A 22217-nucleotide genomic window follows, 5' to 3' on the forward strand; every position below is an offset into this window, starting at 1 on the left:
TTGATCGCGGTTACATTTTCAATGTGGTTGCATTGGTAACCAAAGCAAGATTCCTATTCGTACGGAAAATGACGGCTATAAAATCTTGTTGAACTTTCGATATTACACAATACTTATGTACATACCTACAGCATAGCATATTACGGGATATGTAAGGTTGTTCATTTAATTATTGAATTTGGAGTAGATATACATCTGTTTAAATGGTAATGTTTTAATTCCGGTACAAGTCGAACATATTGTTTTATATTCGAAATGGTATGTATTAATTAATAAAACAAGGTTCAGAGCAACCGTATACTTAGCTTCGAAAACAGATGTTTGCGACGGATACTGGGTGTGCGGTGGTACGACTTTAGGAATAACGAGGAGATAAGAGATCGCACCAAGCAACCTCCCATCACGCTGAGAGTGAAGAGGCTACGTTGGACCTGGCTCGGCTACGTGCTACGGATGCCAGAAGAGAACTCCAACCTGGGTTGCCTGTTCTTCAAGCCGACCGGATTCCGGCCTCCTGAAAGGCCGCTAAATACTATTTATCTGTAGGGTATATGCGGCGGAGTTACGGGATGCTGGTTTGGCCTGGAACGAAGTAAAAAGACTGGCGAGCGACAGGGATTCTTGGAGGCGTCGCGTGGTGTAAAATGGTGTTTAAATGTATTGTAATACATATTTTGTTGACTCATTTCTTGAGAAAGGCCTCTGCAACCAGCTCTGAAACGTCGACATAAGGACCACCAAAAAAAATATTGCGATAACAAACAACCGTGAAAGCCACAAAATGTTTTGTTGATTTGTAAGAGCCTCCGCGCTTCGCTAAACGTAATAGTAGACGACGAAGGGACGATCGTCCTGATGGTGACCGGTCTCCGATAAAGGATGGAACAAAATAAAAAGTATGATTGTCAGTTAACTTAATATAATATAGGTATTTCTAGAGAAGGTATGCTTCAACGTATTTCATATGTACTTATGGTGATATTTACTTATTTAGTTATAATACATTTACAACGAGGAAGCAAGTAACAAGGTTATGCTATCTCAGATGATATTGTGTGAATATTTGTTTAGGGTTTAGTGTCAATCACGTTATTATTAGAGCCGATAATACAAATAAAACTAACAAGTAGTCTGCTCCAATGGCAAAATAATTATACAAGAAGGAAAATTACTTCTCACTTATGTTTATAATCATTTATCAAAATAAATAATATGTTATTATAATATATTATTTTTTACATCGAGGAATTTACTTAGGTACTCCAATAAAAATGTAAGTATTACATCCCAAACGGAACCTAGAGTCACCGCTGTCAGCCAATTAAATTTATCCGAATATTCAAAAATTTGTCTGCCCAAATTGTATTAGATTGCAGATCTATTTATATATCTCTATTTCTAAATTTTTGAATTCCATCGCGTTCGAGGGTCATTGTCAAAAGTTTTTAAAATCCATTTTTTTGTGAAAACTGTTCAGCTGAAAGGTATTTTATTCAAAAATTTTTAAATAAATATAACAATTTTCCCAATTCGAAATCTGTCCAAATATGATGGCGATCCTCTTCTCACGTCTTTGGATTTTTGTATTTAGAATATTGATCTGATTGATTGATTTCATCATGTATCACATAATATAACATTTCGAATAAAGTTAAAATAAAATATCGATAAGGTAATTAATATTCATTTATTTAATACACAAAAACCGATAGTCAATAATAACGCAATTCGATAAGCATTTCATGTATGACCTACTTCTACTAGTTTAAATTGTTGTAATAAGATAGGAGTCTCGTAGCGTAATTGGTTAATGCACAGATTGGCGCGACACCAATAGTTATACAGGTTCAAATCCCGTAGAGGTTACTATTTTTTCAAATATGTTTTTTCTAGTGGGTGAGGTGTTTCCAAGTTATGTATGTTCGATATTTTGTTAGTTGACTCCATAACTAATGTTATTAATCGTATCAACGCGCCAAGTTATCTGTATACCTATACGTATTTCAACATTCAATCTGACAAATAAATAAGGACATTTTTTCATACTATGGAATAATCTACATATACCTACTAATATGTCTTGCTCTTTTGCAACGTAAGTATGCCTTACATTAATTATTATTGAATTTTATTTGGGGGTGCTGCCGATTATTGGTTCGAAGTATTTTATAAACGATTCCGGAATCGCTGTGTAGGTATGCCTTACATTAATTATTATTGAATTTTATTTGGGGGTGCTGCCGATTATTGGTTCGAAGTATTTTATAAACGATTCCGGAATCGCTGTGTAGGTGGCAATACAATGTTGTCATTTCTAAGTAATTTTATTAATATGAAAATTTAATATTGTTAGGCGTCTGACTATGACTATTGTAATAAAATAATAATCGATGTAAATTACTTAGCAACTTAGGAATGAGTGACAGCAATGCCACGAGGACAGTGCATAGCATCTTTATATTAAGTACCGACCTACTAGTATTTAATATGCACATATTTAAATGGTATCTCAAGCAATGGTACTTAAGTAATAACGTGGGTACTTATAACAGATTATCAATGCCCATACAATAAGGACGGATCGGGGAACTCCACTAAATAGTATCAGAGCGAATAATCTGCAGAAAGTACCTACCTAGTACCTAGTACATGCTTAATTGCACAGCGCAGGTAGCTTGAAAGTATAAAGTGTATTGCAAAAAGAATATACTCATTAATTTAAATAATAACGTTTTTGTAGTAGTAGTAGAGTAGTAACGTAGTGTTCAATCATAGACTAAATAAATAATTTGTTCAACGATGTTAATACACTAAATATACTTAATTAACGCTTAAGCGTCGTGGGTCCCAGGTTCGAATCCTGAGTCTGGTAAGTACACAATATATTGTTTTTCAATCTGTGTATGAATCAGAGTATGGACCTAATAGGTTGAGCAATTGGTTGACATTCATTTCTCGTAAAAACACAATCTGTTAATACAAACCTCCACTCTGTGAACGCCCATATGATTTTATTAGTATCGGACATGGTAGGCCAGGTAGGAGTTCAATACAATGTGTGTGCATATAAATGAAACATGAACAGTCGAATGCAAAAAGCCAAAGATGAAAGGACGTTGAGCATCAGACAAGAAATGGCATAAGAAAGCAGACGAAAGTAAAATAAATGTGAGAGCCGATTCCGCCAAACTGATGAATTTATATCTGGATTGGATGTCGATCTGCGAACGAACAAGCGCTGGATAAATTCAGTCACACAATGCGCACTGAATGACGACATGCAGATCATCCCGAAATCAATGCATCGAAAGACTGATTACTTCAGAAGTAATACTTATGTAAGTACCAGCGAAAAAGCCCAGGGAAACTCTTCGTCCAGCAATGGAACACCTAACATAATTGATTAACTCTGGTTAAGACGCATTTACGCGAAACATACGCAGGTTCACAGAACAGACTAAAAATATTTGTCCCCTGCATCTTTTTTCGAGTGAATTGATTGTTTGCCATTCGTTATCGTTCATGAATTTAAACATACTATAAACATGATGCTCTTCCGTCAAAAGTTAGTACATACAGCTGCTTGCGTATTGTACTAATATTATCTGTATTAATGATTAATGAGTTAAAATCAAAAATATTTTGCAGAATAATTTAGATACAGCCGTGTTTTGTGGGCCCGAAAGAGATGCGGTTTCGCCGATTGTCAAAGAGGTAAATAGGTATCTAATATACGCAAAGTCAAAAATTAGTGTGTCGAGTTAGTAAGTTAGGACGATGACTGTTGGATTGAGGATGTAAAATGTCACTAGGTACCTAACGGCCGATGTATTGCGCGGATAAAATTCAGATAATTTAAGGATATTATACTGTATAGCTGGTATTCGTTTACCCATTAGGTACTTAAAATTTATAATATTAATAAATGGATGCACTAAACATATTATGTAATACGCACTTTTCTAAAATATCATAGGTTCTAAATAAGGACCAAATAAGTAAACTATGAAAAAATGGTAAATAAAAATATCATTTTATTTTAGGTTTCGTGACGCGTCTTTACGACTACACATTACTATCGGTTGTACCTGGAATTATTGTCATTGCTTTATGACGTCAACAATGGTTAGAAATTAAAATACCAATGTACCTAAATGAATACTGAAATTTTCATTCAAAAACTTAACACTTAAGTGGGTAGGTAACTAGCATCTAGGTAACCAGGTAGTAATTATTTTGCTATGGTTTATGATGATAACGATAAGTTTTATTTTAATTAGTACGAAAGTACATAGATAACTAGGTAGGTAAGTACGTGCCTAAGTAATTATTGGAACGTACATAATAAATGGACCCTCGTACTTATTGCACCGCACCTATGACTATTAAAATATTGGCTAATATAGGTTTTAATTGCATAGTTTGTACCTACAACGTGTCCAATACAGTGTAATGTAATACAATACACAACAGAAGGTACCTACATCAAAATTTTCTGGGCCATAGTAAACCAAATAAAAATATGTATCTATAGTTTATATCACAGTATGAATCTATATTTAGTACAGTAATAATTAATAATACAAAATGCAATCAATTAAATAATAAAATCGAAACACGTTATGTACCTACCTAGGTCGGTTTTATCTACGACAGGAAAAAATATAAGATTTAAAGAAGTAGGTAAGAATACATACAAAAATAATAATATTTAAGTATGATTTTCCTTGACGTTAATTCCAACTTTGAGAAAAATATTGGTGAAGCCAGTGAACATAGAATATGTTCTGTAGATGAAGAACATGGATTTATCAGTAATAAACATTATAGGTATTTCAATTGTACCTGCTCCCATAAATCTCTATGAACACATTGGACATTATCAACTATTTTGGCCTTGCTTACATGCAGAGTTCCTCATCATCATAAGTTACCCAACGATCTAGAGCGGGTTCAAGCCTACTCCAAGAACTTCCTCCATTTTCCACTACCCTGGGCCATTGTCTTCTTGTTGTCATCGTCCAACTACTGTCGGTCTGTGTCTGTCGACCACCGACTGTCCATCCTTGTTACCCGCCCATCGGAGTCTACCAAATTGAATGAATGCGGAGATACATTCCACTGGGAAGAATTGTAGAGATCCAGGTGCAAATAGTTCCATCATTATAAAATTATCATTATCATTATCATTGGCGCAGATAAGCGCTTCGACGGAAGACAATCGTCCCTGTGGCTTATTAGTATTGGGTAGGTAGAGTTTGAAAACATATTTACCCATGCTGGAGAGCTGATGTGTAGAGCATTTGTTGGAACCGGCATCCTCGGGAGGGTCGACATAATTCTCGGGACGAGGCAGCGGCCAAGTGTTGGACCTGGCGCGGGTCTGCGGCTCGAATCCCGTCTCGCCCAGCTCGCCCAACTCGGCCAACCCGCCCAGCCCGCTGAGCCCCCCCATCCCGCTCATGTCTCCCGGAGGAGTCTGCCACGGACTTCCGTACCCGCTGCCCTGCATATCCATCGGAAGATTTTTGAGACGGTTGATTATTTCACACGATCACTGAAGCAACGAGCACTCGGATCTATCGCTCGCGGGCTAGTGCTAGTCTATATCGTAGGAAACACTCAGTTTATGAACAGTTTATGAAGCACGCAACACTGACAGTCTTTCCATGGTGTTAAATTCGCGGTCGGCCAGAAAGTGTTCGCTCGGCGGCGTGTCGTCTTTCGTCTCCTGCGATCTCAGCCGCTCAGCAGACGCGGCGGGGTCAATCGTCCCTCAAATTATGTAGAGCGGAGGATATTATACAGTCTCGGGCTTTGGCCGAATTTGAAATTCAATTCGCGCGAGCTACATTAACGGAACACGGCGCAGGAAGGCCGACGGCGCTGACTTTCCGGATTGTTTTGGGTCGCGGCGTTATCGGCGGGAACGACTTTCGACGTCGGTTTCGCGCGCGAGCGTCGCTCGGGTGATTTCTGCAGGCGGGGATTTACGACGGCGTACACAAACAATCGAACGGCGCACGTGTTTCCGCACGAGAGTGGAAGACGTCACTTTGCACCGGCGCGTCGGGAGGACGGCAGTCGACCTCGGGGAGGAAGAGATGCCGGTGCACTAGATGTTCCTCGGGAAGGCCCGGATGACAACACTAATCGCGGGAGTCGACTATCAAAGGTCACAGCGGCGGCGACGGCGAGCGCGAGTTCGAGATAGTGCGCGTCGTGTTGTTTGTGTTGCGTCCCTCTCTGCGGGGTCTCGCTCGCGCGGAGATTTTAAATTCGTGGCACGCCAGCGACCGGTCCGCGGCAGCCCCTCGTCACCCGCGCTCCGATTCCTTCTTCGCTAAATATACTCGGCGTTGGCACTGCGTAATTTCATGTCGGCGCCGCACGTGAGCGATGCGAATTCGAAACTTCGCCTTCCGCCGGGTCCTGGCCTCCGCGACTCCGGAGCCGGGAGCGAGATGTCGGACGTCGTCGACCCGAATTGATAAGGCGGCCGCACGGAGGAGCGCGACCACGTTACGGATCTCTTATCTCCGGATGAAAACTTGATCACGATGTCACCGCGAACGCGATGCGCCAGATCGAAGATCACACTTTTGCACTGAGTTCTCACACTGGAAAATGTCGACAGGTATTGTTATTCGTAGATGTAAACAAAACACGCGGTTTCGTCGCGGTGTATTGCTGCGTAGTAATAGACGTATATTTAAAGCGCCACGTCTCTACACGCGACCACACTGCGAGCTGGCGCACACAGACTGAAAACGAAAACGAAACGGAGGTTCTCTCGCGATTACGCGCTCATTCGTTCAAATCGTTCGGTATCTTTCGTTTGTCTCCGGCGGCCTTCGCCGGCGCGTGCGTACTGCGCCGGCCGATCAGATGGAGCCACCGGCCACACGAATATGAAAATGCTCCTCCAACTTTACTTTCCACGATGTTGTGTTTTTTTATGGCACACATGTGTGTACACTACTTTTTACATTTATGCAAATTGTGCTCGAGAAAAATACTATCACACGCTTTAGCAAGTCTGATAATGTAATAAAATGTGTTTGATGTTATTATTATTTGTATTACGGAGTGTGTACAATAATAATAATAATAATTACAAAGCACTCAATATAATAAAATACATTGTCTAACATTATAAATAATATCTAGTTAAGTCTTTCAAGTTATAGGAGGTACTCTTAGCCGAAAAATGCAAGACACATTATATTATTATACCCTGAACTACAATACAAATAAATTACAAAGAATATTAATACAGTACACAATCTAGCTTGATTCTAATTAGGTTCTGACCAGCCTCATTTTATTTAACAAATTAAATATTTATACTTAGTCGAATGTCACACAAAGTACGGCATGTAACATGTGAGTACCTGCGTAACAATAAGACAGGTATATGAGTAAATAATGGGATAAAAGCAGTTTTCACACCACCATATTGAAAAGTGATTCAAACACGTAGGTAACTACCTAAACCTACCTAATTTGTAAAAAAATGTTATTTTTTCTATTATTTACTTATATAATTATTTTCAAAGAAACGTAATTAGCTTTGGTGTGTTTTCTGATGCTGGCTTTCACACTGGCCCAAGTCGGATGAATATATCTGGTCACGTGGTGTTCACCATTGTGAAGAGGGTGACATACGCGTTGGCCGGAAAATGTTTGCCGTCTATCGACACAGTGTCGGTGTTCAACATGCATTAAAGGGCTCCGACGTACGCTGAACTTGGGCCATTGTAAAGACCCAGCAATAGTACTACCTAATGCAGAGATGGTGAACCTACGACGGGAGTGTCACTAAGTGATACGCGGAAAAAATCTAATAACTGAAAAATTCAAAAAGTACCTAATACTCGTAGTTTTGTAGAAATTCATTACCTCTCGAAAACAAGAATATTTTTTTTCTCGAGAATTCGGGATTGGTTTATTGATCTCTCGAAGTATATATTTATTTCTTAACTTATCGCACGGATTTTCTGTTCCGGTTCAAAGTTAGGTGATTTTTTTCCTCAGGGAATTTAAAATTTTCCGTTTTAGTCAACGGTTTCCTTTCTCCGTTTCAAATTTTTGGTTTGTTATTTTTTCTCTCTGAAATAAAAATTTCTCATAATATTCTTAAAGATTCTTATTTATGATTTCTCGAGAAATGCCAATTTTTAAAAATCGTAAAATTCATATTATCTCGAGATTTACATTATAAATTTAAACGCGTATTAAACAATATGTTATTCACAAGAGTTCCGTCTGTATGAATTGAAGTTTGTCACGTAACCGAAACGCGCATTCAAAATTGAGGACGTTTAGGAGGTTTTTTAGGTATTTCAAGAATTTTATGGTCATTAAGTCATAAACAAAGTTCGGCTTCAAAATCTTGGTATAATATGGAGACTGTCTTCTGTTCTATGGTACCAACAATGTTATCTATAAGCTGTGCAATTTTTATAAATTTTGGTCTAAGTATGTCTCTGTTTTTGGTCAAACGGGATCGTAAAGACAGATATATACAATACAAGTAGGTATATATATTAAGAGGTAGTAAAGACTACTGAACCAAGCTTACTATAATAATATTATGGGCGATTGATTGATTATCCATAAAATATCCATAGTATTAGATACCTATAATAAATAATCACCTGAGCCAGCGCCATCTTTAGATAAATAAAGCCTGAGCATAACTTTTAGCACAAGCAACGAGTGGTCCACTTTTCAGCTGTCAAAATCAGATCCCAGATTGCTTGACATATTGATTCACCCTTTCTCGTTTCAAATTGAAATATAAAAAAATCTCAAATCAAATATATTAACTATCAGTGTTATTTATAAATAATATAAATTCTCGTTATTTATCAGCTGTCAAAGTCAGACTAGTCCTTCACACAAAAACCGATAGTAATATCGATTTCCAAAAAATATGTAGCATTGATATAATGTGCATTACATTTTTTGTAGAAGGTGTGTTAATGCTAGTGTATTATTTAGCATGTAACTCATCTATCCGAATCAAACCATTCCCTGTGTGAACACTACAACAGTATGAGCACTCTATAATATATTATGACAATGACAGGTCATCCATAGACAACAACGGGAGGGGCGAAAAAAGTAGGACCAGTCGATGTGAATGTATCGGCTTTCTACTTGAGTCGGCAATGCCTGAGCCCAAACTTACATGCTAAAAGAATTTTCCTTTGTAGTACCAGTTACTAATAGAATTCGTAATTATTATTAATAATTAGAACTTAATCAAAAACAGGTGCTTTCACCTGTTGATTAATAATGTAACAATTTAAATGAGTAATAATTATTAGTAATAACTAAACAAGTTCTTTGATGTAGGTAAGCTGATTGATTTCATTAATTTGGTATAAGACATTTTCGTTTTTCAAATAGTACCTAGATACAAAGTCAATTTTTGATTACCTACGAAGTTATCTGTTTTTGCTTATTTACTTTAAATTGTTGTACTTAAACAAAATGATTTTCAATTAAATAAATAAAAGTAAACAATATCAATATCGTACAAAAATAACAAAACTTTATGTTTTTGGTAAAAGCAATATTATGGTATATTATTGCGTATATATGTACCTACCTATAATACGTATACCACAATGTGTATAATAACAATGAATGTTTTTGAATTTAATAAAATATATTTTTGATAATTTCCTAAATAACTGGCGCAATTTTCTCGCACGTAACAACTCGCACGCTACTTGGACCGCGTCCTACTCATCCAAGTTAACTTGGATAGGAATACATAGTAATATGAAGCTGTCACTTGGATGAGACATCTTCATACTAATTATTCCTATCCAAGTCTACTTGGATCGTACTTGGACCGTGTCAACGCGGCTTAACACAACGATAAATATTTCAAAGTATTACGCAACCCGAATGCAATATAAATTATAAAAATTATGTGTTACATCGCGGCTGGTCACACGCGAAAAATACACTCTGATTTGTTTTCCTAAACGCGCCAATAGAAGTATAACTTCAAAAAAAAGCTTAAAAAAACAATATAATCACCTGCATAGGTTGTATGAGTGCCTAGACATTTTCCAGTGCTTTTATAAGAATGTAGACTAAAGTAAATAGTATCATGACATCTACTTTAGTATTTCATAAACTATCATCTACTACCTACACTCTACAGGGATTTCATAATAACCTAATATATTCGCCTAGTATGAAAATATCATTATTCATTATTTAAATTTAGTAAGAATGCGAAAATTCTAAAAGAAATTGCCATGGTAACTATTAAACAATAATCAAAAACGAATTGTCTTTAATCGATTATAAACCAATATACCTACATAAGTTTATGAGTGCCTAATACATTTTTTCCAGTGCGTCGATAAGAATGTAGTGAATATTTGAAAAATAGAACATTATGATAATTTTATATTTTTTCACAAACAATCTACCTTATCTATGAGCTTTATATTATGAGAGCCTAATACATTTTTTTTAAATATGCGATATGAATATTATTTTAAGCTAGGTGAAAATTCTAGAAGACATTGCCATTTTTTTAAAACAATCTACCTGCAGGGTACTATGCGAGCCTGATACATTTTTTTCAAAATATGCGATATGAATATTATTTTAAGCGTAGTAATAAATATGTGAAAATTGTAGAAGGCATTGTCATTTTTCATACACAATCTACCTGCAGGGTCTTACGACAGCCTAATACATTTTTTTTCAAAATATGCGATTTGAATATTATTTTAAGCTAGGTGAAAATTCTAGAAGACAATGACATTTTTTCAAAAACAATCTACCTGCAGGGTTCTATGAGAGCCTAATACATTTTTTTAAAAACAGGCAAATCAAAAATAGGTGATAATTGTAGAAGGCATTACCATTTTTCATAAACAATCTATCTGCAGGGGTTTATGAGGGCCTAATACATTTTTTAAATTTGCAATATCGATATTATTTTAAGCTTAGTAATAAATAGGTGAAAATTGTAGAAGGCATTGCCATTTTTCATAAACAATCTACCTGCAGGGGTATATGAGAGCCTAATACATTTTTTTCAAAATATGCAATTTCAACAATATTTTAATAAATAAGTAATAAATAGGTGAAAATTCTATTTTTAAATATGTATGCAATATATTTTAAGCTTAGTATTAAAAACGTGAAAATTTTAGAAGGCATAGCCATAACCAAGATAATTTTTAAATAATAATAAAAACTATTTTCATGATTATTTTTATTTTAACTATACCGATTCTTACATTTACAAAGCATTTTAGTTACTAAACCAAATAAATAACTTTTTATAAAAAAATTCAGTCGCTAGTGCTGTCGACAACCTCATTAATTAATAAGGTTTTTAATAGTCTTTGTTTTTATCCATTTTTATGAGAAGTATTTTGGGGTTTTTCACATATTGGAATAGCTCTATATAAACATAAACCAACATTCTTTGGTGTTACATCAGAATATTCAATAATTGTCCTCGTTTCTCTCATTTCACAGCCCTAGATCTGTATTCTTTTAGTTTACTTTCTCCCATGACAGAATGTGTCATTAATATAATTATAGGGTACTTATTTTTGAAGAGGTTTCTTAACTTATTTGTTCCACATTTTTAAATTTGGTAATAAATAAAATATATACATACTTGCTTTCAACGGTTATAACATAATATACATCATTATTATAAGCATGGATGTTTACAACTTGAAAACAATAATTATTACGTTTGAAGTAAAAAATGATGGATTGTTGAAGAATTATTGGAGTATTTATTCCTAAAAAAATAATTTCATCTACCAAAAAATATTATTTTTAAATATTAATTATTCATATATAGAACATAGGTAATACATTATTGTGTCAATTGTAAAAGATGTGTAAATGGATATTATCGTCGGTCTATCTTGTGAAACTCATAAATCTTGTTTTTGTCAAAAATTTGATTTTTATTAAATACGTTAGTATCACTGAATATCTCTGTAAAATTAGTGCTCCCATCTTATCATTTCAAAAATCAATCCAAAAAACCTTGTAAATCGTGTCCATATACCGGACATATTGACAAATCTCATAAATGAATTGTAACCATCCGCTCTTTTTTTATCATTTTATGAATTTTCCAAATTCTATTTCCAACCCTTGAAAAAAGTTGAGATTTATGATGTTTACAAGATAGAACAACGTTATTATAATAATTATTATGTGGAATTACGAAATATACATAGAAAATGTGTGTCCACTATTAATGAGATTACGATTATTCAGTTTTAATTTAGTTAAACACCCACGATGGCCGCGCGGGTTAAGCGTCGGCCTATATTGTTGTGGGTGCCAGGTTCGAATCCTGAGTCTGGCAAGTACACGTTATATTGTTTTTCAATTTGTGTATGAGTCAGAGTATGGACCTAATAGGTTGAGCAAGTGGCTGACATCCATTTCTCGTAAAAACAATCTGTGGAGGCCCATATGATCCTATTAGGATGGGACATGGTCAGGAGGATAATATATCAATATACCTACCTGCAATGGTTTTATGAGTGCCAAATACATTTTCCATTGTATATATTACTATTATAAGAATGACGTGAATATTCGAAAAGTGGATTGATTGGATCATGATACTTTTGTATTTCACAAACCATCTACATTACGTCCTTCTATAATCTATACCCATAATACCAGGTACCCTAAATAATTGATGTATTTTGTGATTTTGTCTGCACGCAAAAAAACATTGTTGTAATAATATACTATTATATTATCATATTGTCTTATTAAGAAAACGGAAGAGAGTAGGGAATCCAATCCCGAGCCAAAATTCTGATTCCGGGATTTCGGGATTACAATTTGACAATCCCGGATCCCGGGACTGGTCCTGGGATTGGCATTTTTTCCATTGTTAATATAAAATTTTTATATTTACAAATAACATGTTAAAATCGGTCAAAAATAAATCTAGTATAATTTATACTATTTAAGACATTTATTGTTAATATTGTATACGTTCAATCTTGGAAATACACAAGTTTAATGGAGTAAATAATATTGTAATATAAATAATAATGTGAATTTAATAGGAGATTGCTGTTTCTGATAGTAAAGACTTAATGAATGGATTAGCGAGATTTAAAATAGTAAAGCAAATAATCATGGCGTACTTATGGCCTTTCCGCTTCATAAATCTAATTAGTCAGCCAAATATGAAACTGCCGTAAAACGTATGATACTCGTATCATGATGGAATTACTTAAATTTAAGTTAAAAATGCGAAGCATTGTTTTTTTCCAATCTTTCCATTTTTAATAATTTATGTGAAAAAATAAAATGAATCGACAACCTACACATGGGTATAAATCAAACTTCATTCAAACTCAGTTTATTTCTAATGTAGTTATTTTTTATTAAAAGTATTTTTTCTGTTATATTTTCGCTTTTATTTTATTTTCCATAAAAATTGATAAAAAAAATCAATCCCGAAATCCCGGGATTATGTTTATCAATCCCGGGATTCATAGGTATCGAAAATAGCTCGGGATCCCGGGATTGGAATCCCTAGAAGAGAGCAATAAATCTAAAGGTGCTTTCTTCAATAAAAACTTTTATTTTTTATTATTAAACACATGGGTTGTCTTGTTGAAAAAAAATATACCTAGCTCGATGTATTTCTAAAAACAAAATTTTAACTTGGCTAATTGTGGCACCCATTTCTATCGACATATTATGCAGGAACAATAATCAGGGATTTTCAACCAGTAAAATCATTGTTTAATAGAAAGATAATTATTTTATTATGTTTCAAAATATTTTGAACCGGAACGCCATATGAAATATTCTGATGAGGCTCGAGAATTTTACGAGACATCTTGCTATCTTCTAGGATTCCACGAGACGGAACGGTATATTCGAGGATTCCACGAGACGGAACGGTATTCTCGAGGAATTCACGAACCGGAACGGCGCTCCAGAGCGTTCTGCTCCATTCCGAGCGCTGGTTGAACCCAACGGGTGTGAATCCTAAACCATATCAGTGCCAACTTTACTGCTGAGCCTGCATAGATTCGAATTGGAATTTTTTTGACGTATCTGTGAACCTGTGAATGGTAGAAGGGTAAGTATGGAGAATTCAGTTCAAAAATTAACTATGCTCTCTGGACAAGGATCGACGACTCTACATGCAAATAAAAATGCGAAATCACTGAGATGATCAGAACACAGTATGGAACGAACTAGGGAAATCCCAAAGAAGATGCATTATGGATGTTCAATAGGGGAGACTTGTGGCCCATGGCTCCACATCCTGAAGCGGGCCTCCAGGCTAGGATGTTTGGCAGGCCTCCATACATATCACTAAGGTTAAGGGCAGTGTGATGCTCTACACTAGCGTTACCTAAACTAGTCTCCAATGGAACCCCAGGGTTCAGCAAAATAAAATTAAGGGCTTTCCGTGTATTTTCAGCGATTTTTAGTATTTTAAATAAATCCACTTGAATTATTGAGTTGTCGGCACTCGGCATTCTATTATGAAGCACTGGTCGCGATCCCTTTTTGTGTTAGTCAAGTAACATGCGACCCTTCAATATATTCGATAAATAGCCATTTTTATTAGTCTGGAAGAACACTAAAAATAATTAAAATTAATTTCTGCACTTGAATTATCATTTAATTATATTAATCATCATATCACATAGAATTGCATCACATATTTGTAAATGTTAATAGTTTTCAAGGAAAATAGCGCCGCAAGCAACTTTTTTTACAAATATATTAATTGTATAATTTGTGATGTGTGTTTATGTCACTTAACTGGTCGACCTCCCACGCCGGGCCCCTCTAAGCCCGGCCCTCCAGGTTAGAGCCCTGTTAGCCACCCCCCTTGTGAGAGCCATACTTGTGAGAAAGGATGTCATGAATCTGTTTATGTGCTGGTACAACAACAACAAAATTGGGATATAGGCTAGGGCTGTAGCACCATCGAATAATAATATGTATTCATATTATGGTTTATTTGGCAGCCACGACCAGCGACAGTTACAATATTATATTATGTAGATCACGTTCATCGAATAAATTATTCCTTCAATTGTATTAAACAATCAAAACATCGCATTGGGCAGAAATTTAATATACATTGCGTATATTTAATAGATGGATTAAAATAATCTAAGGAATAGAACATACGAATACTGGAGGCTTTCGAGATGTGGCTGTATCATGAAGATATCCTGGGCTGATCATATTACAATCGAAAGGTTTTAAGACGAGCCTTATAACTTTACTATTACTAGCATAACTACTATCAAGCACAGAAAAACTGTATAATTCGGTAATATTTTACACAGTGAGACATATGATTTACTTCAACTTGTAATACAGGGAAAGATAGAGGGTAGTAGAAGCGAATATAGAAAGAGATTGTCTTGACTAAGTGGATCAAGTGGTCTGATACGCGATGATTGGCCCAGAATAGGGAGCTGTACTGCATGTTGGTCGCGAACTTTCGATAGAAGATGACACTAAAAAAATGAAAATTCAAAACACTATTTAGCGGACAATTATGAAAGCCGATCATCAATGTACGTCCGTAGAATGCGACACTTCGTGGCGATTCGTGGATATTCTGACAAATATTCTTAGCTCAAATTAATTCAATTTATAATCGAATATCAACCACTTTCCCAGGTGTTCAAATGTGTACACTAAGTAGATATAAAAATATGGTAGGAAACATACTTAGGTATTGTACAAAGTTTCTTACCCGTATAGTGTATAGGTATTAGGTACCCACTGCCTAACAGCGTGAGAATTGTATCACTTGATAGCAGTAAATCTTCGAGGGAGCCTTACCTCTCGATAATTGGTGCCGGTGCCCACCTGGTATCAAATCAATTATAACCGAGAGCCTATTCCTTGTGCCTCTCCACCTGAATGATAGCGTTTGGGTGTTATATATTTCTGCTCAGGGAAACGGTAGATTAACTGGGTCCATAAATTTTATTAACAGACCTGAAAATTAAATGTTTTTTTTCTTTAACCATTACAATATAATAGTACATATTTATATGTACCAACCGACATTCTTATGAATTTGTTAGAATATCGATGAATGTATATTTTTGAGCAAGTGGCTGACATCCATTTCTCGTAAAAAACGAAATCTTTTAATACAAACCTCTACTCTGTGGAGGCCCATATGATCCTATTAGGATCGGACATGGTCGGAATGAATGAAATGAAATTTTTATATATCAGCTATAGAATTATAGATACAGGTAGTGTAACTACATTATTGGTCCTTTTCAACGGGGGAGCCTCGAGGACATATAAAAAGAAGACAGATAAAATATGATTTGAATAACTCGCAAAGGCCACCACACAACAAAATGTATCTACGCTACTCTCTTCTGCGGTTCACGAAAAATTGATCGCCGCGGACAATTATTATTGAAGCAAGTGAAACTCTTAGCGATAAAATACACTGCGAGTGGTCATGCGATTCGCGCGTGGCGCGAGAGGCATAAAAAACAAGTGCCGTTCAGGCCCCTGCGCCATGCGCGCATCGCACGGCTTCTAGCAGTGTGCTTCTTCACTTAAATTCAGTACATACGACACCTGGATATAATATTAAATATAATTTTTCTTTGGCTGGATCAATAGTATGCCTTGTAAAAACAAACGACTTATATATTATGTAGCTTGTTGTGTATGTTCAATATGTCCTATTTCTTGAAATTTGGCTGAAGATCACGTTTAGACAATGCTTCGATTACGTCCTATACACAGAACAGTTCTATGTTCCTTCGTCCTATACCTAGATAATGTATAGGTATACATATTTATTTAAAAACAAAACACACTAAGCACCTACAGTTATTAATTCAAGACTTTCACAATATGACATCCAGATTTTTTAAAACTGGTTAAGGGGGGACATGCTCAGCGTAGGTCAAAATGGAGCTTTTGTTCTATTTTCAAAGCATGATCCTGGACATACCATAAACGTTGTAGATAATCTATTTATATAATTTTGAAGCCTTATTATCCCATATATTTATTTTAAGCATTTGATGACTGCATAACGTATTTTTATTACATAAAATAGTATTCTTTTAAACCTCTCGCTCTAATGTTTTAGAATATAGTCTTATTTCAGTACATACATGTGCAGTGGTGTTAAGATTTTTTACGTTTATTAATTTTTAAACGCATTTATAAAACCATCAGTATAATTTATGTCGACTATATTATAGTGAAATATTTACGATAAAAAAATCCCGAATGTGATCCCAAATTTGACAAGAATTAGGCATTTTATTATTCAAAAAATGGGCTATGTCTTTGACCATTCAAATGTGATAAAAATACTACAAATAATGATTGTTTTATAATAATTATTGACCTAAGAATAAGGTAGTGTTTTTTTGAAATACGCCATTTCTTTTGTCATTCCCCAGTGGTTAAGCTACAACATACGGCCGTAGCCATAAATTAACAAACTATAATTAAAGTAGGGAGTAAAATTATGTTAACGCGCGTGTTCGAACATGTACCTTCGAACATGTAATTTTGAAGCCTTATTATCCTTTATAGTTATTTTAAACATTTTATGACTGCATAAAGTATTTTTGTTACATAAAATAGTATTCTTTTAAACCTCTCGCTCTAATGTTTTAGAATATAGTCATATTTCGGTATATAACTGTGCAGTGGTGTTAAGATTTTTTACATTTATTAATTTTTAAACGCATTTATAAAACCATTAGTATAATTTATTACGAGATAATTTTTGTAAAATATTCACGATAAAAAATTATATTGATAATCTCTGTGATCCCAAATTTGACAAGAATTAGGCATTTTATTATTCAAAAAATCAGCAAGATTTACACATTTGAAGATGATTCTAAAGATACTTATTATAAACTATGTATTTGACCATTCAAGCGTGATAAAGATCTTATGAATAATGATTGCCTTATAATAATTATTGACCTAAGAATAAGGTAATGTTTTTTTGAAATACGCCATTTCTTTTGTCATTCTCCAGTGGTTAAGCTACAACATTCGGCCGTAGCCATAAATTGACAAACTATAATTGAAGTAGGGAGTAAAATGATGTTAACGCGCGTGTTTGAACATGTACCGTTTAAAAAAAAAATCGATTAGGTTAATATCGCAACCCTCCATATTGGTGCCAGAAAAGACTGATATGAGGAAACAGTTTTGATACCTACATGCATGGCCCCCATAATGGGGGGCTGACAGGGCTCTAGGCTAGGGGACCGGGCTCAGGGGGAGCCCGGCCTGGCAGTTCGACCACATAATTGAGATAAACACACATCGTAAATGTGTTCTTCTACTAAAAAAAGTCGGGGTTATTGCCTTTTTAAAATAGATATATTTATGGTTATGTGATGCAATTTTTGGTTATTTTGTGATGATACTCGACAACTCCATAATGTGTTGAAAATCGCTAAAAATAGGTACGCTGGATTTTTATTGACCTTCAACACCATTTATAAAACGCCACTGTAGAGTGTCAGACTGCTTTTAACCTTAGTAATAGGAAGGGGGTCCGCCAAAGATCCTGGCCTGGGGGCCCGCTAAAGGATGTGGGGGCCATGCCTACAGGTGATGTCATGGTTGCGAAGACGCTCTTGGATGCACTTTCAAATAAGTCATAGTACGGTTCTGTGGTCTTTCACCAATAACATGTACAATGTTTTGCAATATGAAAACGATTATACCTAGGTACAACGAACAAACCCTATTTATCGAATGCATATTTAAAATAATACTGGTTAATACGTTCACAATTAATTATTCTCTTATGTATGTGTGTGTGCGTGTTTTATAATAATTTACTTAATTAAAATTTACAGTTATACTTCTTATGGTGCGTTTGGGAAATCAGATCAGAGTGTATTTTTTGCGTGTGACATGTAACACATAATTTATTTTTTCACACGAAAAAAAAACGCACTCGATTGCATTCGAACCACCGTTTGTTCGGTTATCAGCCGATCGCACTACCTTTACTCCACAGTATGATACTGCAATCGTGACGATTATACATTACATATATTATTATAGTTTAGAATTGTTCCGTTGTCTAGGCAGCGAATTTATTATTGTCGGCCATTTGCAATTCCTTACGTAAACAAACGATTAAACGTCTGAGTGACAGTTGGTACTTTAAAAATAAAAACAACGAGAAACCATTATATAATTTATTTAGTAATATAAGTTAAAGTGTATAGAAATAAACCAACGGCGTTCCAATAAGCAGTCATTTTTCTTGAGTGTGTAATTGAAGAAGATAATTAAGAGCCAGTCAAAGAATCTAGTTTATCACAAGTTTTGTTTTTGTTTTGTTACGCCAAAGAAGTATATCTTCTAACGCACGTATATAGGTACACACACCGATTTTTTAAATTAATAAGTGTCTATTATATGTCTGATTATCCCTAAATATTTTTTTATTATTTCGAAAAACATGAGACAATTTGTTAAAAAGGGGGCACGAAAATAAACGTTGCCTAGGGCACCAAATAACCTCCCGCCGGCGCTGCTTACATATAAAACTAATCTTATATAATAGATATATATACTTCCTTTCATTTTCTTTTCTTAACAATGCTTTAACAGTTTATCCCTTGTTTAAACGTTCAAGGAAGAAAGAAAGAATGTTCCCTGATAGCTATTTCACCTTCAGGTGATTAGTTAGTAAATTCCACCTGTAATAAACTAATTGGTGAAAGCTCCCTCTCCACCGCTAAGGCAATTCGGTGCCAAAGAAAAACGACCCTACCTACAGCGACTGAAAAACCTTTCAAATGACCATAAGGAGTGCAGGTTTTGAACAATTTGCAAATTTATCGATTTCAACAAACTGAGGATTAAAAATATTATAATAATATACATAAGGAAATTTATATAACATATTGGTATTCAATCCCATGAAGGGTTCCGGAGATATTTATGTTTATCTAATAATTTTCTCGTTAGGAACAACTTAACCTTTAAATTGCGCAAATTGCGATTTTTTTACTGCAAAGGGCAAATTTTATTATGATGTGCCAACATGTATAAATGAAATAATAATGACAGGAAGTTCGTCGGGCGAGACGAGGCGATACAATAAGTTTAATGTAAAAGTCGGCGATTGCGACGATAATTAATAATAAACATATTTGCCGCATTGACATGCTTTTCCCTCCATCACCCACCACGTCTCCATACCCGTTATGCAGGCGTATACCGTGGCGTAACGAACGTTAGGCGCTATTCAAATTTTTGCCGAAAGTTCCTCGAATTTAATCGATAATACATGGTATTATCACTAATGATTGATAATAAAAATATTGTTATTTCAAAATTGATTTCCTTATGATTATTTCCCTTAATAATTACACACTGACTATATTTTTTACTCGTCGCATAGTGACATCCGGTTTACGCCTTCATACGGTGGTTAGACAGTAGCTTTTACACTCCACATTATTTTAAAAAAATAGGTAATCTAATACGTTATTGCAGTAATAAAAACAACGGTACGAAATGTATGATAATTGATAATTATTGTCATGATAAGATGAAAACCGCAACGTTAGTCAATGTCTCGTTTGTCTTATCTCGAAAAGTTATTACCTATATTCATCGGCAAATAATACTACCATACTAAATAGTACCATGTAGGTATATATAGATAAATTAACTTTTCTCGATAAATCATAATTTGGAATGTGGCGAAATTCGCGTCACGGGTGCTGTCAAAACTTATTTACATCAGAAATGTAAAACGTATCAAGAAAACTAAGTGCATACGAACTTTTCAAGATTCCATATTATCCTCATAAAATCTATGGACGTTCTGTGGAGATGGCAAGTGGCGTACATTACTTATTATTTTAATATTGTTATTTTGATGATGAACAATGTGCGAACAAGTTAAGGCTTGCTTTGCCACCCGTTATCGTCCACATTCATAATAATATATATCAGTGATGCTCAGCCCGCCGCACATGGGACGCATGCGGCCCAAAAATATCTACTATCATATCTATATCTATATCACTAAGTGTTTAAGGGGGATCATATATGCCAACAACCTAGCGGACAAATATGAAGCTTGCAATTTGAGAATTATTTTTGATAATTAATAAATATGTATCTAAAAACAGTCAAAGATAAACTTACAATTATTGTAAAAAAAAGTGAATTTGTCACATATTTGGTATATAGCTTTCGTTATTATTACATTATTTTTATGGTTATATTTATTATTAAAATTTAGTTTATCAAGTTTTCAAATTATATTTTCTATATATATTTTAAAAACACCGATTTTTAGAAAAAAATATAAATGTGTATCCTTGTGTACATCCTTTTTATTTGCCTTTCGTCATAGAGACTTGAACGTAGAAACCATTTACGACCACGTCTTGAAACTTTATAAAAAAAATCTACAGCTCCATGACAACAGACTTCCCAAACAGTCGATCAAAGATCTAAACAATTACGATCCAGCCATCCCCACGGAATTTCCGAGACCACGAGCAAGCTCTTAAGGTCTTCTTAGTTTATATGTTTTCCCTACAATAGGAGACAAAAAAGAGGCGATTTGGTAGCCTCTCCATCTACATAGATATAAAAAAAATACTCCGCAGTGCTGACTCAGTAGGTATACAGACGCGAATACTACAGATGACTAGGATAAAGGGCCGTTGGGCCTTGGTGCCTCATATTATACCTATAATTGAATTGAAAAATCCCTCGCAGACATGTATCATTAGATATAATTAATTTTTGACCGATATTTCGATATGTTCCTTACTCGACACGTTCGTGAACCTAAAAAAACTGCAGCCACCACACGTCATCTAATTGCGCTTATTAATACGTCCGATTAGCCTTATTAAAACCGGATCTGATAATTATTACTAATCTATTGATACTGATATTGACACAGAAGATTGGTATATTCCGGGGTGGGATGGATGGTGGGTTTCACGGCTTCAGCCAAGCGCTATGGCACTACTCCACCATGGGTATACGTAGTATCATAAAGGTATAAATAATCGTAATAAATTTTCACAGAAGCGGAAGTAGGGTTCCGATTGGCGAGTAGGCAGACTGTATAACCTCCCCCCTCTTTGACGCTGAGAGGTAAGCGGTACGTCACTGGAAGATCT

General features: G+C 35.0%; 2 protein-coding genes across 2 annotated transcripts in view; one reads left to right on the forward strand and one right to left on the reverse strand.

Moving 5' to 3' along the window:
• foxo (forkhead box, sub-group O) overlaps positions 1–6783 on the reverse strand; it is a 329332-nt gene extending 322549 nt beyond the window's left edge. The window contains exon 1 of the mRNA XM_085953766.1: positions 5275–6783. Coding sequence (XP_085809892.1) covers positions 5275–5518 — 244 coding nt within the window. The 5' untranslated portion in view covers positions 5519–6783. The remainder of the gene's footprint in view (positions 1–5274) is intronic.
• LOC147079161 (dnaJ homolog subfamily C member 8) overlaps positions 6054–22217 on the forward strand; it is a 31237-nt gene continuing 15073 nt past the window's right edge. The window contains exon 1 of the mRNA XM_085953811.1: positions 6054–6637. Coding sequence (XP_085809937.1) covers positions 6578–6637 — 60 coding nt within the window. The 5' untranslated portion in view covers positions 6054–6577. The remainder of the gene's footprint in view (positions 6638–22217) is intronic.

This window comes from Rhyacophila brunnea, unplaced genomic scaffold, assembly GCF_057557595.1.
Source record: "Rhyacophila brunnea isolate RB1 unplaced genomic scaffold, BYU_Rbru_1.0 scaffold_10, whole genome shotgun sequence".
Taxonomy (NCBI): domain Eukaryota; kingdom Metazoa; phylum Arthropoda; class Insecta; order Trichoptera; family Rhyacophilidae; genus Rhyacophila; species Rhyacophila brunnea.